This window comes from Tympanuchus pallidicinctus, unplaced genomic scaffold, assembly GCF_026119805.1.
Source record: "Tympanuchus pallidicinctus isolate F22 unplaced genomic scaffold, pur_lepc_1.0 scaffold3, whole genome shotgun sequence".
NCBI lineage: Eukaryota > Metazoa > Chordata > Aves > Galliformes > Phasianidae > Tympanuchus > Tympanuchus pallidicinctus.
In genome coordinates, this window is record NW_026294747.1 from 24,738,721 (window position 1) to 24,764,566 (window position 25,846).

Here is a 25,846-nt window from a genome sequence, read left to right on the forward strand (position 1 = left end):
GTGACTGAATCCTTCATATCTGTCAGGGACAGACTCACCATGTTTGTCATTTAGTCCTGCTGTTATTTCTTAAGATCTGAGCACTGCATCAGCTTTGCCAAGTCTGTGAGCTCCTGGGATATGCCAGTTTAGTTTCATATTTCAGCTGTTGTCCCTTGTCAGGGATCTTTTTTGGTCAGGATTTTACCATCTTAGTTAGTGCTAGGAAAAGGGGAATAGCTTTAAACTGAAAGAGGGGAGATTTAGGTTAGATGTTAGAAATAAATGTTTTACTTAGAGGGTGGTGAGGTGCTGGTACAGGCTGCCCAGAGAGCTGCAGATGCTCCATTCCTGGTGACATTCAGGGTCAGGGTGGATGGGGCCCTGGGCCTTGATCTGGTGGGTAGCAGCCCTGCCTATAGCATGGGTCTTGCAACTGTATGATCTTTAAGTTCCCCTCCAACCTAAGCCATGCTGTGATTCTGTGTTAAGGCTTGACTTGTCTCAGGACTTTTCAATGGTAAGTGGTGAGCTTCTTCCTGTTACTGCCATCTTCAGACTAGTTAAACCATAGAAGATAAGAGAGAAACTGTCTATGTGCCTTTCTGGGAAAAGCAGAAAAAAAATCTCCTCTATCTAAGGAGATGAGGGACTACTCTGACTCTCAACCTAGCTGGCCATTGACAAAAGCCCAGATAGCAACTCCTATCCATGTTTCACAACCCCCCTGTGGGTCTAACGCCAAAAAGACTAGCTCCAATTCTAGAAAAGACTGTTGTTCTCCAATAATTTGCCTTTGAGGAAAAATTTGTATCAGAAATAGAAACTGCACATCCTTCTCTGGTGGAATTTTCTTCACTTGTGTGAGTAGATTCACTTCTCCAAATGCATGAGCTTATTTATTTTTTCACCAAAACAGTTTATATTTTTTTTCACAGTATCTGAAAAATATGTCCAGAACAGCAAAGGATTTACTTATAAAATTCTCATTAGCCTGAAAGGAAGAAATGTAAGATAATTATTATGCTGTATACCCTCACTCAGATGCAATGATGATTGACCAACATCCATGCTTAAGTGGACAAGCTCTTGATTCTTTGGAACAACACAAAATCACTTCCTGTGTTACAAACCAGTCTCATGTACAGCTTGAAAAAGAGTGCTGTGTTTTGTTTACGGATTGCTCACCAGGTTGCCCTCATCATTTAATGCATTCCCAGGAAATGATCTGGATGTTTCTTCATCTGTTCTGCAGTAGCTGTGCTGATGTTTGAGAGCTGTCATGTGTTTATGTGCATTTAAGCCAGCTTTTTTTTTTTTCCCTTTAGCCACTGTATTTCATTGTACTTGTCAAATGACTAGGTTAGTCTGTGGTAATTGTAACATACTTTTTACGAGCGTACCTATCAGCTGTATTGCACTTTTTATAGTTGTTTAACAAGTGTGAAAGAGCAAAAAAAAAAAATAAAAATTACCTCATTCCATTTCAACAGTGTGATTCTGTGTATGCCATCATCATAAAACTCAGTGTTCCCCTCACATGCTATTTGTTTTGGTAATATTTCAACTCACTACACCAAACAAGTTCCAGACAATGCTGAAGCAAAATTGCTTTCCAGAGAGATAACTGCAGCACATGTATGCAATCTGAGTCAGAATATGGTTATTGTGGGAGAAAATGGTAATAACCTTTCAAAACAAATTCAGAAGTACAATTGATAAAAAGGTGTCATTGAAGACCTAAAGGCCACCATCTATATATATATATATATATATATATATATCCATCACTCAACACATCTGAAAAATTAAGTATGATATGATAACTCACGACAGTTAATGACAAAAAGCATATGTGAGAAACAAAACTATTATGAGGTAGAACACCATTTAATTCAAGTTATTAGAACCAAGTAAAATGTTTTAATTGATACTGCTTGGTCACCACCTTCTATGAGCTTCATGAATTTGCTACCTGCAGTCCCAATGAAATGCTAGAATATTTTGCATATGAAAAAATACTAACCACCGAAACAATAAGAGAATGCAGAGAAAAAGTTAAAACTACTTCCCTATCAGACACAGCTGAATTTGCATTCTGTGCATAACAATAAGATGGTATTAACGTCAGATCAGTCTATCTGACATCAAAATTCCGATCAAAAATAGCATCTATTCTTAGTAAACTGAACTGTGTGGCTCTGAAGTATTTCAAGTTCTGGAGTTTTTTTTATGAGAAGGCTATATGGAAATAAATGGCACTCCCCAAGACGAGTGAAGTAGCTATTGCATTTGATAGATAATTCTGCATAGTTGTGATAAATACTTAGTAAGAGAGAAAGTACTGTTCAACCAGTGGCCTGTGCCTGTGATACAGGCTGGCTTGGAGCCTGCTTCTTCCGAGCCACAGCCATGCGCAAGGCCTGAATAATCATATTCTCATTGTTCATGATGTTGTAAGTAGTCAGCTTCTGGAGTTTGTTGAAATCTTCTGCTTTCAGTGACACTTCCCTTGTTGAGTATGGAGAGCAGAAACTGGAGAGATCAACCTTGCCCTGTTCCATTTCTGCAGCACTGCGAGACATGCCTGTCAGAGGAAAAGAGGGAGTTTGTATAGTCCCAGGGAACTACAGTCTTCTGATAGACTATGTCAATAATAACTTAGAGAGATTACAGATGTGGTTGCAAGCAGAAGTGCAATGCTCTGATCTCTGAAAAATGTACTTCTGAACAAAGTCTTTTTGGAATTCATGAACAAGTGTCACTAGACATCATTCCATTGCAACTAGTACCTTCTACTGGTCGACTCATAGCATGCCATCTTATGAGGGTCATTCAAAGTCTTACCCCATGGGTCACAAATAGAATACATACTAACAGTAGAAGGAATAAAGAGATGTACAGCACAGGATAAGGCAGAACATCTGTTGCCTTGGAAATCATAATAAAAACATTGGCAGTGTCTAAAACACTGGCCCAAAAGGACACCGTGACTACATTTAACAAGTCTTAGTTTACATCCTATTGCCTTCATTTCCCAACACATACAAGAAATGCATTAAACAACCCAAAAAGAAAGCACAGTGCTCCTCCTCAGTAACATTCTGTACTGTAAAGGTAGTTCTTCCTAGATCTGAGTGTCATAAAATACATTATTTAAAAACTGCGCTTTGTTCTTCACTGTGAAGCAAAATTCTAGAGATCACAAGAAGAAATAAGTTCCTATTCCTCTACTTGAGGAATGCATTTCTTCTTTCTCTGAACTGCACCAACTCTCAAACTGAAATTATACGCAAGATTTCAGAAGTAGTTAGTGTCATCCCGTTATGCACTACATTTACTAGTAGGAACAAGCAAGCAAAGGATTTTTGTATTGGGATAAAGAAGAAACACTCAAGGTCAAAACACTCACTGTGTCAATAAAATAGCTGGATAATATTAACTTACCAGGTGCTACATATCTTTGGAAAGTGTCATTCACTAGTGGAAAGTAAAGCAGCAGAGGAGCTCCAGGGGAGTCTGCACCATCGAACACATAGCACTCTTTCAGGTTCTTCTCATCATCCTTCAGCCCAAAGTTGGGAAATGGAATTCCCTGCTCTGAGAAGTAACTGCAAGCTTGCTTTAGAGGCTGGTCATTGCCCAATAGCAGCAGTATAAAAAATGGAAAACATACACAAGATTAGGTTGTTTTTGTAGCCCTGTAATTCACGTTAAATTGCACAAGATGACTCAATAGTACTGTAAAAATGAAGATAACGTGAGCACATGCAATCCCTAATTCTCCTGTTGCCTGAGGAGTTATTTGAAAATAGACTTGAAATAAAATACCTGGTATTAAGATGGCAAAGAGGGTTTAAATTTGTGCCAAGGCACATTTCTAAAATTGAAGTATAACTTATGATGAAGGCAAGTAATTTCAAAGATTGTTAGAGAGCATCATTAATTAAAGGAGAATTATGTTAGAATTATCTTTTTTTTTTAATCTGAACACAACTAAATTTGCAATCCTAAATTTGCTGTTAAAGACAGTAAGATTCACAGTTATACTATCTGTTTGTGTAGCAGTGGTAACTTGTGAGTAGACTTCAGCGGATTGTAGCTGTAGGGTTTTGAAACGAACTTGCCCAATTTACACTTCAAGTTTTAGAAATAATGTGAAATTTCTAGCATTTTATGCGTATTAAATCTGAAAATACAAAACTAAATTACAAAGCTCATTTGTGATACTCAAACTTTGTTAACGTACCTAACAATACATTGAAATAACACCTCAGTTTGTTTGAATTAAATATTTCTGAAGGACTTGAGATTACTAGAAAGAAATGTCCGTACAAGCAACTGTACTTTTCCAGCTGCGGAACAGAGATGAACATTTTTTTCATCTGGCATTACAGTGCAGGAATAGCATTAATGTATGATCTACTTGAAATCAATGACAGAACCTTAACGAGTGAACTTTGTGTTTTCTGTGGTGCACTTCAGAGGCAGGTTTACAATTACAACAACACATTTGGAATTCTGTCTTTTTATGTGGTGAATATCACTTTTGAAAACTATATAACCATTTTATAATCAGACTTCAGCAAACACAGTAAGTGTATTTGATACCATTCTTCAAGATAACCACATTAAGAGAAAAAAATGCATTCATTGAAATAAAATGAAAATAAAGTCAAAAATTATTCACTTGCCATCTTGGACAAATAAAAAACACTGTCTAATAAAAATACAAATTGTATATGCTTAAGGAAGATGCAAAATAAATTCTGCATCTGAATTAGAGAAAAAGCTTTTCCAACCATATCTGTGCTATAAAATCTTACAGTCACTTGTAATGGAAGTTGCAGCACAACCATAATAACTTCATTGTGCCACTCTGTACGTTATTGGTGAAGCAGAGAGCTTTGACTATTCTACTTAGGGCTCTTTCAAAGGCGATTTTAGAAAAAAGCTGATATATTCTTCCCTCTGAGAATTTCTACTCTTCTTTTAAGGTTTGGAGACACTTTTATCAACTTCCACTAATAATATTTTATAGATGCTTGTACAAGAGTTGAAAAAAGCAAACAAAAAACCATTATTAAACAATGACATTTTTTACTTCTCACCAAGGTCTGCGATCCACCAGTGTAATTTAAGTGTATGATGACATCCACTTTCCTCTCTGGTCTCATAAGGGGTGGACAGCTAGTTTCAAAAAAGAAAGCTGCATCCACCAACTCCAAGTGCTCTGAGTGGCCTCTCAGATCATTAGGAGAAGTGTCGAGCAAAGTGTCTAAAGAATAAAAATTTGGAGCTATTAGTAAGCTGCAGAAAAACATCAGTGAAGTTAGAAAACAAAAGGATGGCAAGCTCCCCTCCCATTCCAGATTTTTCCTTTGCTTTTGGATGTCATGCAGCAATCCTAAAACTTTCTTTACCCTCTCCACTCACATTCTATCAGTGTTTCCAAACCCATGAGCTGCAAAAAAACCCATGGCAGGTTTTCTGTACATCCAAAGCCCATCTCTATTTATTTTACTCCCAATAAAGACTGTCACTAGTTAACACCCCCACAATTCAATAGTTGTGATGTTGGAAGTATGCGTGAGCAGGAGAGTTGTCTATACCTTTCCATCTTGCAAACTGTTCGTGCTGGATGTACTCATTATGCATCTGGAAGCCCCTCAGGAAGTTGTGGTACTTGGAGACAGCAGGGCGGTCTGTCAGAATATCCCGCAGAGTTGTGGAGAGGCCGCTTGTAGGAGTGAACATGCACGTAGCCATCTCATAGGGCTTCTCAGGCAAGTCTGGTTGTTCCTCTAGAGGTACATGACATAAATTACATGCAGTTGAATTATAGTTCACATATTTATGATCAGGAACAAAGAGGAGGAAGAATCAGCGACAGAAATGTCACCTAAATCTGTTCACTATGAAATCACTGATTTCACTTGAATTTTAACATGAAGGTGCTCATGGATGTTTTTAAGGAATGGTCATTTAGTACAGAGCTGCCCTTCTTAGCTGGTGTTATGCATCCTTACTCTATTGACTTCCTCGGACCTCTACTAGATCTTGCAGTTCAGCCAGATTTTGAGGGAAAGATGCACAATTTAGGGGGAATAAAATTGAAAAAAGAAAACTCTCAAGCTTCCTTCTGGCTAAAAATGGAGATGACATGAAGCCTTGGCAGAAATATTTCTTTTTAACTCAGCACATTAGAGAACACCTTATATATTCATCCCTACCTTCTTTCTATCAAGGTCTGTCTGATGGTGCCTTATCTTCCGACATAAATCTCACCATTGCCAGTCTCAGATTAAGCAAAGCATTGGCTATTCAGTAACATCAAATCACTTCACATTCCCAGTGTCTCCACTACTTTGAGATCAAGAGCACCACAAAACAGAGAAATATGAGTGCAATTACTTTATCATAGGGGCCTGGAAGAAGAAGGCCATAAGTCAAAAAGGTACTGAGGATTTACCTATTTCAGTCACTTTGTCTTGGGTCCATCTGTGCCAGAAGTCCTCTGAATTGTCCGCTGCATGCCAGGCATCCAGGAGGTTTTTGGAGAAGATGCTACTCCACATTCCTAGGAAGTGAGAGAGGTATAATAGGCATTACTGAGGTAAACATAAGGAATTGATGTAAAAACTGCCTTCTGCTCCTTCCACAGCTTTTTTTTTTTTTTTTTTTTTTGCATTTCTATCCAGCTTTTAAGTGGGCCCAGACATCTATTTCAGTGCTAAACTTGACTCATAATGCAAACTTATTTCAGAAGAAATATCAGTATTCTTTTCCTACCACCATGTTTTACTTAGAACAACATATATATAGGCAAAGACAAATTTTGCATTGCTCTTTTCTCTTTCCATAAAGGATTATTTTCAGCCAGTTTCTTCACTGATTCCCTCCTTCTATTTCTTGTTACTGTTTCCTTCAGCTTCTGCCAAGTCACATAAGTTTGCAACTTTTGAAACGCTTTCCAAGCTAAAGGGAGGTGATATTGTAAAAGCACTTGCAAAAGTATATGACTTTTTTTTTTTTTTTTAAGGTTAATTTTGTTAGTCTCAGTGATAAAAAACATGGGTACGTATGTGAGTCTCAGAAACACACTGAATCAAAGTGACTGAGGCGTTGATCCCTCTCTGCTGTGACCCTGTGCCTCTGCTACAATATGCAAAACTACTGCTTGCTAGGGACTAATTTTCCAAATCATCAGCTTTTGTATTAAATTCTTGCCATTCCCTCAAGCTGGTAAGTCACCTTGCATGAAGCAGATTCGGGACTCAGGGAGCTTCTTCATCAAGCGACCCATGAAGAACTCACTGCCAAAATCCTCTGCACGAATGAAGGCGCCATACTTCAGGAAGCCCACCTCGTAGGGCGTGAACTCTACCCACTCTGACAACACACAGACCAACAGCATTAGCTCCACCAGCCCAGAGGACATAATGTTGTTAAAAGCAGCAACGTGAGCAGACAAAGAGTGAACCTCAGTGCTACTGGAGGTAGGCTGGCTTAGCAAGAGCCCAAAGCAAACCCTGCTTACCACCACCTATCAGATCTAGCAGGCAACTGAAACAGCAATCACACTTTTCATGAGGTTCAAAAGAATTATGTAGGAGGTGAGGGAAATTTTAAGCAACTCTTTTGAAAGTGGGGTGTTCTCTTATGAAAGGAGGACTAGAATGTGGTTTGTTATCTATTGCGCTTATTACATTTAGTATGAAAAATGCTCATTAAGTGAACTTAAAGTTTCTAGGAATCACTTTCCTTAAGAACTGATAGCATTTTTAAGGCAGTGTCATGGATCTAGGCTGTACTGGTCACCTGGAGGTAATATCTAAATATGCATATTTACATGCCAGGAGATTTTACAAGATGTTAAACTGCTGCTTTTGTATCCTATGGTTCCCCAGCTATTGTTTACATTCTCTGAACAGGACTTCTGGCTTGGAGGAAGAATTTAAAATTATTTGTCATTATACACAGTATCTATACGTACAGTGTAAAAATGAATGTCTTTTCCTAGAAATGGAACATCATTACCTCTAAAATCTTTGGTAGTAACTTTATCCTTGACATTCAGGGCAAGGTAGATGGGCAGTGGATTCTGGCCCTGGTTCACTGCTCTACGTTGATCAGAAAGCCTGTGGTAGCATTTCTGGATATTAAAAATAATAATAATAATAATAATTTAGAAAAGATTAGCTGATAATCCATTTCATAAAGGCATCATCTTATAATGTCTGAATATGGAATATTACTTATCTTAATTTCCACCTAGAGTTATTTCCATATCACAAATAAAGAGGGCAAGAAAAACACGTGAGAGAGAGAATAAGTTAAGTTATGAGAACCAGTCATGTCATACATTCAGTGTATGACACCAGGAATAACATGCTTTAAATGCTGTTCTAGCTTTATGTTGTTAAATATATGGGGAGGGAGAATGATGAACAAACAACAGATCAGGCTAATTCTATTATTATCATATCTTTCATCTGTTTAACATAAGAATTCAAGGCATGATGTTACTGACACTTCTAGCCAAAAACAGTCATGAAACATATTGGAAGGTGCCATCCACAGAGGAAAAATCCTTGAGCTGTTCAATACTAACAGCTTATCTTTTACATGAAATTGATATATTGAGTGTACTTCAGCCAAATGAAATTCTAGCAACTAGCTAGCAGTGAAGCCAGAAATACAATGTGAAATATGATATGAAGCAAAAATATTTGTGGTTTTTTTTCTGTTTTCCTGCTTCATCTGGGCAAAATATAAATATTTACAGGACTTTAAAATAAAATAGTTTTTTCTTCAGCTGACATCAGTCTTTCAGTTTACATGGATAATTTTGCTTAACAGAATTAGAAAGGGGCAGTCTTGAGAGGGCAAATTCAAAACAGCTGAAAACACCTGCAGAATCACTATTCCTGCAACAGATCTACACACTTTCTCAGTGCTAATTCACAAAGTGCAGTAACTACGTAAGGAGCACATCTGCGGTATGTACAGTATATGATTACAGCTTGTGTAATACAGCAAACATTACAGCAGTGGAAACATAAAAGTGTGAAGCTGTAAAAAACACTTCAGAATTTAAAAAAATTCTTGGACAGCTACAAAGGTTAATTAGCATGCCAGTTACTTTAGAATTAGTGTGAGTCATTTCTACATTATATTCAGTCACATTTTAGAATTCATTATAGACATGCACTGTATCTCCAAGTTATTACTGCAGTAAGCCGTGTTCTGCCTGCATACCAAGTATAGTGTTACTGGCCAGGTACTTCTTCCTAGGATTTTAATTTCTTGTAATGGTCATAAAGATCAGGTAACCGACTTTATGAGAAGATAGCTGTGTAGACATTACCCCATCATTTAACATCGATTCAATCATAAGTCCCCACAGATCAATAAAAGATGTTTTATGTCCTGCTTGGGTCCTTTGACTCAGCTCTTTGTAATAATTCCTCAGACTTCTCAAGCAAAAAGCACTCATCTTGCACTTGGCTGCTTGCTTTCGAGCTTCAATAATTATTTCTCCAAGATCCTTATGCGACCACTCAGCATCTTCATACAATTTTGACATGGTCCTGCAAGCAGGAAACAGGATGGGGAGATGCAAAAGTGAAATGAAGCTTTTAAAACTGAGAGGATACACTTTGGGCACTTCTAACTATACTAGCTTTAGGTCACCCTTCTGTTTCGAGCTTACTTTGAACACAAATGCAAATCTATAGATAATCACTTGCTCTGAATCCTATTCAGGCAGCTCCATCAGCTCTCTATGCTGTTTTATCCAACAGTAATTAATTATAAAGGATAATTTTGCATAGGATTAAGGATCTTTGCACTGCCATTAAAGTTTCAACTTTTAATTGGGGTTAAATTACTTCAGTGACACCAAAAAGTCTGATGCACAACTGACATTTCTTGGGTGACCCCGTTGTTCATAGATCAAGGAACAAGCAGTAACTCAGTACACCCCTTTTATCTTTTCCGAGATCTAAAGCCCAGACAAAGCAGGGTTTTGCTTCACATAATAAGATCCAAACAATAGAATCAAAATGACTCCTCACCATGTTGTGCCAGATGAGCCACTGATGTATGAAACACAATCCAGAACGCGCAACTTTTGAAGACCCAACATGCTGCCATACATTCCTGTCAGTGCTCTTATCCCACACCCTGCTGTTGTCACAGCCACTATAGGTACCTGCTCAACACAAAACAAGACACAGAAAAGTGGCATCAAGGGACATTTGCATCAAAAGAAGACAGTCAAGCTAAAGCAACACCTAGACACATAGAATCATAGAACATTTAGGTTGGAAAAGACCACTAAGATCTCTTAATCCAACCATCAACCCAGCCCCATCATGTCAGCTGAAAATAGAGTATTTGCTCTTTTAGGCAGTCTGTTGAGCTCTCTATCTGAGAACACCTTGGCTGCAAACAGAGCCTAAGAGAAGCAGTTGCTGACAGAGGCCTTGTTCCTGTTGCCATTTCAAGACCTAAGGGAAAGAGAGAAATCCCCAAGCAGTGCATTTCCTAGTTACCTCATGGTCTTGTAAGTCCTCTTCCAGATGAAGAACATCTTTCAGTGCAGCAGCAACCACCTTTCTCCGATTTTGCAGGAAGTTCTTTTCATCCATGCACAGGTCAAAACCCAGACGAGCATCTAGGTTTCTTGGCCTGAAGCACAAACCCTGGGTCCTGAGACCAGGGAACAAATATTACATGCTATTGCTTGCAGTAGTCATCCCAGTTGTGTTTACAGATTGGTACTTGAACAATAATGTAATAAATGAGAAAGTGCAACACCACAGACAGGCCTCTGCTAATTGTCTCAGCTTTTACTAAAAATGCAAATGGGAATGAGAGACAGAACACTTCGTACTGCCCTGGTATTGTAATGAATTCCTATGGCAAGCTTCTGGTTTTGTTTGCTCATATAATTGATTTTTCAGTTTTCAGTATTGCCTACCATATGTGACTGTAACAAGATAACCACCGTCAGCAGGCACTGTAGCTAATTAGGGAAATAGCTTCCATGCCTTGGATTTATTTATTTTTTTTGTTTGTTTGTTTGTATTATACAGAAATATGATTTCGGTGTGGAGCTGTTCCCTCAATCCATGGGCTTAACAGCGCACAGTTCTGAAACTCAAAGGAAAATGGACCACTGATTTAGTTATCCATCACTGAAAAAGGAGACTCTTGCACAAAAGCCTGCAAAGAGAAGCAGAGCAGTCTCGCTTGCAACTGAGCCTGCACTGCCCCCTGCTGATTTCAGATGTGTAGGTGCAAGTGACTCCCAGTTACAGCATCAGGCCTTGCTGAAAACTTACTTACCATTCATTTGCTTTTGCATACAAGTCAATTGTCCTGTCCTGAAAATCACAATACAAACACTGTAAGCACATTCAGGTCATTAATTCTACATCTTCCTCACCCTCATGATCTACAGGCTGAGTTTTACTGCATTTGCTGCAGGATCTGGCCAGCAATTGTCTGGGTTTTGAGATCAATAATGGGTTCCAGTGCAGTCTGGGCTGGATAGAAATAGGGCCCCTCTGCTTTGCATGGATGAACGTTTAGTTTCCCTTTGTTTTCAAGGGAGCTCACTGAAAGAGAGACACCTGAACCACAGGCAAGTCAGTGTTCACTGTTTTACCTTCTGCAGTTATCAGTCTTAAGTGTCTTACCTATTACTGTTAGCTCACATACAGCATTGATGATTGTATTAGATATGTCCTGAGGAAATCAGCTTAAGCTCAGAACAGAGTTGAAAAGTGTGCCTGGAACCACATGCAGTACAAACAAAACCAATAAATAAATATTGTATAGCTACACAGTGAGCAACTGTTATTCTCACTTTACAAATGCAACATGTGTCTGACTGGAGCTGAATCATGAAGAGTAAAATTCATGTCACCCACCAAACTGAGCATAAGTTGGACAGGATTTTATAAGAAATACTTGTTCTCACCTCTGCTATAGTTATTTTCTCTTGTATAGGAAGCAAGTTCAGAGCTAGAGTCACAGACTCATTCATATCCCTTTCATTTTGACTTGATACAGACTGAAAAGGAAAAGAAAAGGTAAAAATGCAATAATCATAGTTACACGAGGGGAAAAAGAGAAGTCTTCCCAGCCTCACATCCACACACTCGCTTCTCATCCTCTGCCTACACAGATCTACACAACACAGACCTCAGAGGTCCCCAAACAAACAGCATGTAGAATCATCTGCCCATTATGGGTGACCACATACCCTACTGAGCCGTCTGCGCCGTGGCAGTGACACAGTCAGCGCCGACTGATGGTGTTTGATGTAGTGGAACCTCGCTGGTGCGGCCGCGCACAGGCATGAGTTCAGCGTGTGGGTCTGCATCCCCTCATATGAGCCATCCACTGTCAGTGCAAATTTCCTCTCTGAAGAGATGGCAGAACAAATGTCACATCCCCATGAACAGTCTTTGCTATCTTAAAGTTAATAATGCCCAAAACCACTCTATTAATGTCTGTACTTCATAACTACAAGGAAACTTCCTTCATGCCGGGAAACTGATCCCCACCAGTAGTCAGTGGGATCCAAGGTTGTTTACAACACCTTGCAAGTAAATTATGCTGAGAACTAAAAAGGAGTCCTTGATTTAAGTTCTCTCAAAAAACGTGCTTTTCAGTATGGAAGTATTAGGAGGTCAGAGTATGAAGTTTTAAAAATTGCATAGGACATATACAGGCCTACAAGCACAGGCTCAACACAGCAGTGATGTGCTAATTATAATGTGCAACAGGTACCCTTGGTAATATACTGTGTCTTTCATCTTTCACCTAGTGGCATATTTTGTACTGTTACACATAAAATAAATTTTTAAGTGTGAAATTTGAGGAAAGAGTCCTTATGCTTATCTTTGCCTTTTATCTGAAGACAGGGAGATTTTGCTCTACTTCAGAGCTTATAAAACTTCAATGTGGTACACAAACATTCTGGAAAGTCATAGCCATCTGACAAGAGGTTATTAGAGGAGAAAGTCTTTTTGCAGGAAAATCAGATCACAAATTCTTCACAGTGCACTCAGTAGTTCTGAACAATTCAGCCCACTCCAGAGGCCATTGATTTTGCTGAAATTTCACCTTGCATCTTCAGTCATTTTAAACAGGGGAGTTCAGGGGTGAAATGCTGAGTGCTTTTGCCGTAACACTCTCCATAAATGAGCAAAAACTCACCTGTGCTATCCTTTCTCAGCCTGCCACCATTCACCTGCACCTCCAGACAAGCAACTTCACGGGACTGGAAGAGACAGTGAGGGAAAGGGAAAAAGATATTCACTACTGGCTGAGCTCTGCTTTACCAGACCCATGGGCATATGCTTAATCTGTACACCGCCCCTACCAGACCAGGAAGGTGGCATTTGGCATCAGGATGAAGTGGGATGGATGCCCCAGGGAGGATGATCAACCCAGCTGAAACCAGGCAGAATGAGATAGATGGATGTCCACCTGACCATGCTCTGTTTGGGTCTGCCCACAGCTAATGCCTCCATGCCACCATATGAAGCAACTGCCTAGCACCATTAGTGTCAGCATAGCAGTAAACATGGCCCTACAGCAGGGAATGGTGTAGGTAATAAAAATTACCACTAAAACTCCATTAGTAACAATGTTTTCAGGAGGATCCGGACTGAAAGACAAAATGGAAAAAAATCAGTTCACAACTAGCACTCTCCAAATTTTTTTTTTTCAATCATCATTATTTCTCTATCTTTAAAAACTTGTCTTTGGACAGCCAGCATAGGCACATTAAACTCTAGTTGGGCATCAATCCAGTCTATCTCTTACAGGTCTGATTCTGAACATTAAGCTCTATTTGTGAAGAGCTGCTGAGTAGTGGAGTTCCTCATTACATCAGATAGGATCATTTTCTGATGCACATAAGTAAATTTATGGAAACGGCAGAATTACACTATTGCCTTGTGTTGTTCGGGCATAAACATGGGGGGACCACAGCTGAAAAGCTGGTGAATTCATCCAACATGCCATAATAAAAAGAGGAAAAAAAAATTACAATTTACCTTAAAAATCAACAGCAGCACTAGGACTGATTTACTTGCCCATTTTCTCCATTAACTGTACAGTCAGCATAAAAACACAGTAAAAACTATTTGTAGATCTATTTCCACTGTTAAAATTTTAAGTGACATTTTCCCGCATTCTCACAACAAAGCAAGCATCTGGAAACTGACAGTAAAGAGCAGAACAGGTTTAAAACTTATAATGTCCTGCTGCACAGAACGTCCCTGCAGCCTAAGGAGCATCAGCAACTGGAGACATCTCTGTGCTCCTGTTAGTGGCAGTGCTCTAGTGTCTCAATATGCCCCGGTGTTGATGCACACACATCACACACTGCCATGCACCTCTTTCTTAAATGTTATCGTACACAAGCATTTCCTGAACACCTGAAGTTCCCATCTGTTTTATTCAGACAATGACAGTGTTAGGGGGCTGCAAGCATAAACAGTATTTTGTACCAGAAATATTTTCTCTTTGAGTTACATTCCTCTATTGTTCATCTATTTAAAACTTACCTACTCTCCATTGTGAATTCAACCTCCAGCTCCTCTTTTCCCTGAGAAATTAAGAAAAGACAGTCACTACGTGACGATTCTTATATGCAGAAAGATACCCTGTAGGAATCTGTGCTCCTCAGCAAGCCAGCATCCACCTTTAGCTACTGCACATGCAACAGATTTCATTTTCCTTGTGTCGCATCCATTATATTTAATGTTGCATACACTGAACTTTGTAGGAATTATATCAGCAGGCTTCTAGTTTACACCTTGTGGGCCAAACATGAACACATCTTACGGGACCTCTTGACAATTTCTTTGCCTTTCCATAGGCATACATTCATCCTCACTAGTTCATAGACCACCTGCAATTCCTCTTCCCCTGCCAGAAACTCTCAGTGCTCCCCACTAACTCTTAGCATGAGAAATACTGAATTTCTTTGGTGCTTTTAAACCATCCTGACCCTCTTCTGGCCTCAACCACAACCTGTACAAATGGGCCTGATGGCACACTAACATGGTGGCATGCCTTGGTGTATAAAGCCCAGGGTGCTCTGGAAAATGAACTTTGATTGGGTAGAGTCCAATTGCATGCTCAGTCTTCACCTTTTGCAACCCTCCTTTGCAGGTTTTGGTGCAATTCTACATCCCTCACATTCTAGAGACAGCATGAAGGAAGACAGCACAGGGAGCCTTTCTAAAACAGTTATCAAATCAAATCAGCACTCACACAAGTGATGTATTTTCAGACCTAAACATCATCATTAAAACTTTAGCGTGAGATTGTCTCAATTTCCTCAGAACCCTGAGTTCCAATCGCAAAGGACTGCCTAAATCTCTCAACATATTTAACATCAAGTAGAGCAACCAAACAAGTCTGATAACGTTGCTATCTGCAAAAGTAGCATCCCAAATTCACTGTAATTACAGGGACAAGAGCCTTTAGCAGCCCCTGAAACAGATGAATATACTCAGCTGGCTAAACGGACAGTAAAAAGGGGGTATAAACCAAACAAGGGAGAGAAAAGCTGAGAAAAACACATTCTCACCTAACCATGTTCTCTTTGAAATTTATCCATACCTGTGGATTCAGCTGGAAACTCAGCTGAATGTTTTCTCCAAGCTGGATTTTGGAGACATCGAAGAAAACAGTGAGGAGATGGTCATCTTGAGTTACCTTGTCCTCATCACAAACTTTCAGCTCCAGAATGTTCTGGAAACATGAAAAACAGATTGTGTAAGTTTTTATAGGAATAAGATAGTACCGATAGTTCTGGAAGAATTTGGGTAAGAACTTCAAGAATGAATGCAAAGGAAACAGTGTTTTATTGTTTTACAGTTTGTCTCCACAGGCTCTATTGACAATTCCGGAACAGTCTAATTCATGTATTGAAAGCTAAATAACTAAAGGAAGTGTGAGTGCTTCATAAGAAAGAATACTCAAGAAAACACACAGTATGTGTGGCTATGGTTCTATTTAAGAAGGCATCTGGGCTTCTGTCTTCAGCCTAGTAATCAGGAGACGCCTAGAGAGTAAGTGCTAACATAGCTACATTTCGTACCTTAACCTGGCTCTGAATAGTAAAGTGGAAGGTCTCATTCCATGTTGGGTTCTTGGTGTTCGGAATTGTTTTCGTTCGGAAATTCTGCACTGAAGCTGTTGGCAGTCTCAGACTCACATAGCAATCTGACTGGGTTACTGTGGAAAAAGTATGAAAGTAACAGATCAGTAAGCCACATTTAGCACCCCATAAAGTGTTGCACTGATTGAATTTTTGAGTTCACAAGGCAGAATGCAAGCTGGGAGGCCAGATAAGATGTCATAAAGTCAGCACTATATGACCAAAGGTAGTAGTAGAGAGAGTAGTAATGGCATTTGCAACACAACGGGCAGGTGAAATCTTGCCTGTGCTTTCCAGCACAAAGTGAGGTGATGTTGATACTTTGCACAAGATTGCGTTGTTCTTGCCTTGTTTTTTCAATCAGGGTCATAGAGTTTGGCTATGAATTTTTATGTGGACAGATACTAAGGAGGGGAGCTTTGGGGTTTTAAATTCCCTTTCCCAGTTGAAAAGCTCAGCTGTAGAGTTTGGCTTCCCGCATGAGCTACTTTGTACATGAGGGATGTTTGGGACCTAAGTTTTGGTATGAAACATTGGTTAGCAGCTGTCTACAGTGCTTTGTTCATCATTTCTGCCTGGAATGCTTTTTGTCACGATCATTAAGTAGTAAAAAGTAAATGTGAATCATGAGATTTACAATCCTTTGGATCCATGATTCGAAGTCAAGGTTGACCACTCTACAGAACACAGTTTATTGGTTAGGAGCAACAAACCACATAAATGCCAAAGATAGCATGGACACAGTATTGCCCACAGATGTCAATCTCATCACCAGCATTATATTTTCTCTATTTTTAATGCCACCTACTCAAGCATTCCTTTAACCGCAGCAGACACACCCTCATCTGACTACACTTTGTTTTGTTCCATTTAGTTTTAGCAGTAGACTTGACTTGACTGGGAAATGCAGAGTCACTGACTTGGCCCTTAGCCACGTGCTACTGAAGAATTAGTGAACTTCTTTTTTTTTTTTTTTTTTTTTTTTAAATGACTGCCCTGAGATTTTAGTCATTTAAGTAACTTTGAAAAAAAAAAGAGTAACTTTGATTAAAGTAGTTGTGATATATAATATATATATATTTAAATTATAAACATACCAAAACACAGAGAGATCACACAAATTCACAGAGTCCTAATAGCTCCCAAACTTCCATGTACATAGAGGAAATCTTCATATGAAAATCTTTTTTTTGATTCACTTTGATTCTTCTTTTTTTTTTCTCCACATTGAGATTAACTCACTCCCATCAGATCTCAGAGGATCAGAAGGATCCACTTAAGTTTGTGAGCGACCTTGATACTGTGCTTGATCCACTCTATGTACAAATAGATGTGAGGACTGGCACTCCACTCTATCCATCATTGGTGCAGCAAAAAACTACACTGCCTTATGTTGAGAAACTTTTCATTTATACATACAAGGCACTCTTCAGCAGGCACATGCGTGCAAATCTTCATTATTCTAGTACGTAACCCTAACACTACCTGACTATAGAAGGGGAACAGCAGTGATGATGCCCATATGACGTACACAGCAGAACTTCCCAGCAGCAACTGGTGTACCTCAACTTGACCATGACACATTTGTTGAAATGTACTTGGGGTGGCAGCCATAGTATCACCGTGGGGCAATATCCTGCCAGAAGCAGGTGTGGCAGCAGGTGCTTATGAAAGTACAGTCTTCATGCAATTATTACGTTATGTTTCTAATTATCTTACAGGATAGCTGCAGGACTGGATCCTAATTGCACTTTGCCATTAGAAAGCATTACAGCTGCATGACCCATGCTAAAAAACACCATGGTCCCAGTACCATGCTGCACCTCAGACAACAGCAGGGCACCAGCTGTTCTGGCTAAAACATGAAGTTTCTCCTATTTTTGATATTAACAGATACAACTTCCAGCCTTCATGGATAGCAGTCTGGGCATCCTCCTCCTCTTGGACTGCCTGTAAGCACTCAAATGGAGGCCATTTCTAGGGGAAAGGCTTTCTTATGGCTCTCAAAGTATAGTTTTTCTTATTGTACTGAAAACAAGAATGTGGTCTCAAATATTGATCTGTTTGCCCAAATCATTACCGTGGTCATGGATGTCCTTCACTTGGACCATCTCATGAAATATAGACCATCACCAAAGAAATGCATTTTTGCTCTTCATCCAACTCTGGGGATCTGAGTACAGATATGGCTGTGGATGGGTAGATTAACAGTGCTGTTTTCTAAAATGCAAATTATTAGATAATTTAGATCACTGAGGGTTTTTTGCTTTGTTTGGTTTTGTGTTGTTGTTTGTTTTTAACAAAGAGGACATGGGCTGCTTCTATGGAAATAAATGTCTTTGTTTCCAAGGCCCTTCACAATATAACTATAATAATTCAGACAGGCCTGGGAGAGCATTTCCTTCCTCCAGGCAACTTTTAATGTTAATCTCCATTGCCTATAACTAAACTTCAATAAAAAGCTTTCTCATACATTCACACCTTAGCATTCACCTAGGGTGGCACACTGTAAAGAAAGCTGTATCACTATTGTTATTTACACTATTGGTATTTACAGAATCTTTGCTGAGATTCTACCAAATAACAACCTCACTGTTTTTCTTTATTTTTTTTCCTTATTCACACCCTCTTATTATTAAACAGGATTTCAAGTAGCCTCTAGAACAATGGTACATAATGGCAGCTGCTTAAATATCATGGTGAAGTAAGTAATAAATAACAATGAAATAATAATTTAGTGCAAAAACCAAACACCAGAGGAAGTCTGCGAGTTCCTGTAATAAGCATCAGATTGGACCACAGATCCTCAAACAATACTATATTTCACCAACTGTATTTTAATTTCAGGGTCTCAATGACCTTTCCACAACTTGATTTCACGTACAGCAGAACTGCTACTGCAATGCCATAAAATATGTTTTAAAATAAAAAACATAAACTATACTTCATGATCTTATAAAATATTGCATCCAAAATAACACAGGCCTTAAATTAAAAAAAAAAAAAAAAAAAAAAAAAAAATCAAACCTAAAATCTTTCAAAACTGACCAGTCTAGTAATAAATATATTAAAAAAATAAAAGTCTGCTTTTCCCTCCTCACTTTTTCCACCAAGACATTCACAAAAGATCATTATTTCACCAAGAAAATGCTGAAGAATTTACTTAGTTCAGCCAAGGTCCATTTAGCCCAGTGTCTTTCTGTATCTACTAAATCTCTAGAATGCTTTCAGAAAGCAAATTATGATGGCTTGAAAATGATTTCTCCCCAGCTCCCTTTTAGCTTTTTGTTTAATTCTCAAAACTTACGTTTTGTTTGTTTTTATTCAATTCCACTTAATGAATTTCTTCCTCTACAGGATCTTTTTCTTTAGTTCTTTTGTCCCTTTATTGGGGAAGGATTTTTCATCCTGTTAGGAATGGAAATAAGTGCCAAAGAAGACCATGGCCCACATTTGATCAGATTTAAGTGCATAAGAAGAGGGTAAACATCACACAGCGTTCTCAGTCCTCAGTTTTATTTTCAGAGACTTTCTAAGCCAATCTTTGCTGCTTTTTTTTCTTTGTGAACATGGTTAATCTCTGTCTTGAGCCTACACAAACTTTTGACATCCATATACTTTAACAGGCTGAGCATGAAATTTGAAATTGTCCAAATTTCAAATGAAATTTGAAATTGTTTTTAAGATTGGGTTGGATTGGTGCACATCCAAGTCTCACCCTATTGAGGAGTCAGGATGCAGACAAGGTACACACCCAAATCTGGGAACTGGCAAGTGTTTGCTGGTCCAGGAATATTAATAACTCCAGTGAGTCTGATGGGTGTTCTCAGTGAGAAGAGGGAACATGCAGATCACAAACATGGCACCAAAGTCACAGAGGACATCAGTGATGCATGAATACACAAACGGAAATCAATGTTGATGTGTTATTTGCACATTGATAAATGTGGTAAAAAGAGATGAAATAGTATAAGGATGTATTAAAAGGATGAAGAGTTGAAAAAATTGAAAGTAATTTGTCTTTGAACTTCCAGTAAAAGTCTTGTAATACCTGTTCTGTAGTTGACGCTATTGAAGTTTTGAGACTATTGTGATGGATTGGTTTTCCCATTACCATTTACTGTCTAGAAGATAAAGCAGATAGAGCAGAAATGAAATTAACTCATAGTACCCCAATGAAAGAATGTCTAAGCACTAGATGAGTATTAAGCAAAGCGATGCTAAGACTGCTCAGAAATAGTGCAGGGAAGGATCTTCAGAGGAGAATATAACAAAATGGAATTAACTTCTTAAAAAAAGGATAAGCATGACTGGAGAGAAACAGGAAGAACTGATTTTAGGTGTTGAAATTGTTTAAGAAGGCCGGAAAATAGGTGACTCTTGCCATCCTGTTCTATTCAGGAAGGTTTTCAGGAAAAAGGCAGCTATTTAAAAAAATAAATAAATAAAAGCTTGAAAAGGACTAATAAGAAAAAAAAATCATTAAGAAAATGGTACTGTAAATAAGTCAGCATAGCTGGGGATGGAAGCTCACATACTTTGGGATTTCCTAAGTGTGCCAAACTAATCTCCAGGTGATTATAAATGTGACAGAAAAACATGTTCCCCAGAGGTACACAAAAAAGTAGCTAAACTTTACAAAAGTGGTGCATTTTCCATCTTAAGACTCCCATTTATTTCTTCTCAGAGAAAGCCACATAGTTACAAACAGGAAACTTGCGCTAGCTTTTCCATTGCCAGTGACTATCCAGATGTGAAAGTCATTATTTAAAAAAAAATTGAATCACAGTGTTATTTGTTATGATGAAGAGTGTATAATTGAAACATATGACTTGTACAAGTCTCACTGTATAGCAAATTACAGGCTGAAGTGGCTTGAAAGCAAAATTTTCAGATAAATGGAAGTAAGCAGGTATTAACAAAACCGGACTCAGAAATCAAGTATATGCAAGGCAGTGTTATGACTGGTACAATTCTGTAATCCTCAAAATACAAGTTCCTGGGTACAAAGCCGAGTATAGAGGAGAGGATGTGATTTTTGGCATTGAGTCCTGGACTCCAGGAGTGATAACAAGAAATCCTAGTCAACAGAGCTAACAAGCAGACATATAATTCCCTTTTCTTTGCCATCCACTAAGTGGAGGCTGCAGTTCACTTAGACTCACAAAATGTCTTGCTCACAGACTGGCTGAGATTCTTACCTGCGCATCTCCTAGCATGCTAGTATGGATACCAAAAAACTAACTGCCCTACCTGATAGGAAAGGTGTTTATTTTACATCCAAACATTATTCCCAACTTCTCTTCGGTATCTTGGACAGTTCTTTCAGAGATTCTCTTTGCAAATGGTGGAAGTACCCAATAAACAAAGCATTCACCTTTACAAGCATGGTATTTATTCTGTTTGTGCCATTTTCTCTCTCCAGGGTTTGACTGACATGACCATTTCAAGCAGATAACGGCTTGGCAACATTGGTGGTGAAATGCTTGTTGCCCTGTTTTGCAAATAACATCCAGTACAAGTTTTGCAGTGTAATACAAAATAACCTCAGCCTGGAGAGCCTGTGCTGCTCAAGACCCCAGGGCATGCCCTGTAAACACTGCAGCCACCCAAACCTCTCCTTTGAGGAGAGGTAGGGGCCGGATGAACTGCCTCATGCCAGCAAACTGAAATGTTCAACCAACTCAGTACTTGGCCTGGGCACTAAAAATTTCTGCTGTTTGCAAGAGAGCAGCAAAACAGGCAACTCCCTTCAGAGTAAAAATAGTTTGAAACCAGAAGCAAAATTTGTGGAGAGGAGGAAAAGGCAGAGAGTAAATTCAGTAAGCTCACTATCATGCAGATGACAGGACATGATTATCAGGGAATATATCTAAGGGCCCTGTTTGTCCACACCTCTTTCTTTCCATTCAGAGCCTTAGAGTTTGTACCTTCAGTTTGGTTTTGGCTGTAGCAGGAGATTTTCCTCCAGCCTTTAAATTATCACCTTAAATTAAAGATCACCTTTCCACGCATTAGGAATAAGTTCATACAGACTCTTCTTCTCCATACATTCAACAACAAGAATTTATCTTGCTTCTCTTCAGAAAAAAAAATAGAATGATAAACTACTCTTTATACATATTTGAGATCTAAAGAACAACAGCAGTATTACAGAAAGGCCCAAACTAATCTCTTGTGGAGCTACAGACCTGCATCATTTTAACTCAGCAAATTTAACTTGGTTTGGTTCCTACAGAAATGTTCCAGACTGAGACCCTCCTATCCACGTAAGTGCATAAATGCAAGATAATCAGCCAGCTACTTAGACTGGAAGTGGTTGTTTCACCTTCTTCTCTAGTGCTTTGCTGGTCAGATTTTTATGGAGTATTAATAAATGTTTATATACTTATCAACTTCTGAATAGTTTGGAAAAATTACTAATAACAGAAACAGTAACAGTGCAAGCCCTCTACTATGCTATGAAACATCTCCTATGATTGAATCAAATGCAACAGACACAGAATGATAGAATCATACAGACTGGACAAGATCCATTAAATCAAGATTAACCAGTACCTAACACAACAAGGTCCACCCCTAAACCATGTCCCTAAGCACTGCATGTACACAACTCCTAAATACATCCAGGGATGGTGACTCTACCACTTCCCTGGGCAATCTGTCACAATTGTGCAACAAGTGTTGCACACTATTCCATAAAAGATGAGTCCAATGAGAGATGTCAAATATCCAGTCTTGAGCACACATAAAATATTCTGTTGGTTGGACATCAGTGTAAGGTTGGACATCAGTGTAAGAAGCAACCATAGAAAGAAATGCCCTCATCTAAATTTATTCACACACTATTTCCTTCAAATAAATATCTACACTTTTTTTCACAATTGAATCTACATTTTATGCATTCTGTGCAAACAGATCTGAACTACGTAGAGTTGATGGATGGACCTCAGTATTATGCTGACAAAAATCTAAGAATAATTAATATGAACTATGCTACTTCATCTTCACCAACCACAGTCAAACATCTCTGCTTCTCTCCTTTTAGAAATGCTCTGTGATGTTTTCCACACTTGGTTATATTTCAAGTAGGTTTGCAAGCACATGTATACTCTATAGGTATATAAAGATACTCACACAAGTCTGCTTTCCTGGCATTTTTCATCCGTATGATTTTTACGGTGAGTAAGTTGCATGGAGAAGGTTCTGTCTATAGAAGAGCAGAGTACAAAATACACGGGATTATCACGTAGAGAGAAAGAACAGAAGCACAGTCAGATATAGTGTTGAATTAAATGTTTCAATATCAACCACATAAAACATTTCTAGACTGAGGCTCTTCCTTGTGCATCATCTTCTCTGTCTTCCCAGAAGGTTTACAGCCAGGTGGGGCCAAAGTCCCTAGATGTACACTCAGCCACAGACCAAATCTCCACTGCCCTCCATTTTTCATTCTGAGGAAACTCATGGAACTCCTCAGATTGTAGTGGTGGACTGACTCTTACAACTCAACCACAGAAAAATAGTGAGCCTCACTGTGTTGTATTAATACAACTGATATACATCTTGGTCTGTGCAAATGCAAAGTATGTTATATAGATCTACTTTATTTCACAACAAATAGTGGTCAATCTAGCAGAGCAGGAATTAGTAATGATATCATGATGTTGTAACATTGTGTGTCAGCTGGTATATAGCTATATACCTCCACTGTTATGTTTGATGTGGATCAGCATTGGCTTTCAGAAAATGAGGACCTGAAAAATGTCTTCCAGGAACCCATTCCAAACTTCTCTGAAGGGGGCGACATAAGAAACAATTCTGTAATTATTTCTCTCAGAATAATTTAGGTTATACAATACTCCTTTAAGCAACGACACAGGAAAGAGTCATTGGAAATCCTGGGATACCACATATACCTAGGTGGTTATCTAAAGATATTTAACAAACCTGCCAGGGAACTGGTTTGATTTTGTTGAGCAAGGAGTGGACAAACACAACACTTAATGAAATGTATGGGGGGCTGAAGGTGAAGTAGTTTGCTCCCTAGATGATTCCCTTTTTTAAAGGAATGAAAGGAGAAAAAAACTCTGCAATTTAACACTGAACCAACCAAAGAAAACAAGCACCAACACAAAAAAAAAAAAAAAAAAAAAAGAAATAAAAAGAAAAAAGACCATATTTTTGTAACAAATATATGGGAGAGCTCATGCACGCTACTCATTGAGCAGGGAGTATCACTGCCACAAGTATGTAGATCCACATATAGCAAAGAAAGCCTTCTGTGTCACCATCCGTTCACTAATGCCCACAGACTCCCACAGTTTCTAGGAGAGCCCACATTTAACACCTTTCTGGCTTTTCCTCTGTGCTCATTCACATTAGTTACATCTCTATAGTTTTCATCAGTGGGTTTTTTGCTAGATCCCACTGGATGAGAGTTAAAGAAGCAGCAGTATATAAAGTGGGCATTTACAAAATATGGTACAATTGCTACAGTATGAAAGCCCTTAGATTCCTCAAAGCAAAAAATCAAAGCAAGCAGAAAACCCAGATAGAAACCAGTCATTGCTGTCAGCCCAGGTGCTGAAGAAGGAATCTCAGAGTTGAACAATGCTCCTACACAAGGTCCCATCTGCCACTAAAGCTGCCTGGACAACTCATCCCAGAGCTTCTTTTTCCCTTTCCTTACCTGGCTTGTGCTATAAAACACCCCCATCGTGATCTTCCCCACGTTCAAACCAGGTGTGAAATGCAGCAGCGGATGGGTACTGAGGAGCACCCAAAGCTTCTGTTGCTTTAAGCTGCCTGGAGCAGACAGGCAGGTGTGTGGATGACTGACTCAGTTCCAACCTCGCCCCAGCCACCAGCCCTTGAGCAATCTCCAGCTCCTCCTCCTCACTGCTGGCAGGTGACACATAGATACCCCAGCAGAAGGATACTCTTCCCAGCCGCAGTTAGAGTGGTGTCAATACCCAGCAGGAATCTTCCCTTTGTAGGTTTTAAGGAGGCTACATAGCTCTTGCATACCAGAGGGTCAGGATGCATCCTCCTGTGCAAAATCAGCTGCACCAGCAATGATCTGTCCAACTGCACATGGCTTCCTTGGCCCAGAACATCCAAGCAAGTCATTGAGAATGCAAAAGAGTTTCTGTAGTCTTTTATTGCCTGTGTGTATTTGCTTAAAGACATATGAGAAAGATGATTTTTCATCCCTACTTCAGCTTCCATGGTGCTCTCAGGCAGTAAGCTGGTCTTTCAGCCAAGTGGTTACTGCAGTGAAAAATATTGCCAAAAAATTTCCAAATAGCTGTTGAGACTGGAAGAGAATTTCCATGGTAGAGGCAAAGCTTTAAAGGCTCAGTCACTTTCTCAAAATTTTGAATTATCTCAAAGATAACATATTTGGATGATGTCACTTGAAATTAATGTTACTTATTCTTCATGTTCTAGCATAATCTTATATCCCTGCATTTATAAGACTTTGCTTTGCAGGGCACTGTTGGCATCACATGAAATCATCACAGTGCTTAAAGTGAATACATAGCAGATAATAAAATTGAAGACTTACTTTTAAAAAAAGAACTTCCTTGCTATTATGAAATTTAATTTAAAAAATGAACTCAAAATTTCATTTCATTTTGCAATGAAATGATAATTAAGGTAATT

At 38.9% G+C, this 25,846-nt stretch overlaps 1 protein-coding gene across 1 annotated transcript; it reads right to left on the bottom strand.

The window, feature by feature from the left end:
* Positions 1-1,715: 1,715 nt before the first annotated feature.
* On the bottom strand, positions 1,716-24,995 carry LOC128087420 (cytosolic phospholipase A2 epsilon-like). Its single transcript, XM_052696982.1, has 20 exons — positions 24,870-24,995; positions 23,315-23,387; positions 16,118-16,254; positions 15,637-15,768; positions 14,574-14,614; positions 13,627-13,669; positions 13,216-13,279; positions 12,257-12,417; positions 11,972-12,064; positions 11,335-11,372; positions 10,539-10,695; positions 10,059-10,195; positions 9,350-9,572; positions 8,020-8,134; positions 7,234-7,371; positions 6,452-6,559; positions 5,592-5,783; positions 5,091-5,257; positions 3,427-3,610; positions 1,716-2,566 (listed from the first exon to the last, which is right to left on the bottom strand). Exons 1-20 carry the CDS (start codon positions 24,894-24,896, stop codon positions 2,328-2,330), a joined length of 2,469 nt encoding a protein of 822 aa, XP_052552942.1. The 5' UTR covers positions 24,897-24,995; the 3' UTR covers positions 1,716-2,327.
* Between the last annotated feature and the right edge of the window lie 851 nt (positions 24,996-25,846).

Bases quoted from the DNA above. Each gene is read 5' to 3' on its own strand.
- LOC128087420 (XM_052696982.1), bottom strand. From the start codon at position 24,896: ATGGGGGTGTTTTATAGCACAAGCCAG. The intron at 9,573-10,058 runs GTGAGGAGTCAT...TCCTGCTTGCAG, and splicing joins GGCTCATCTGGCACAACATG to GACCATGTCAAAATTGTATG. The intron at 5,784-6,451 runs GTAAATCCTCAG...ATGTACCTCTAG, and splicing joins AGACAAAGTGACTGAAATAG to AGGAACAACCAGACTTGCCT.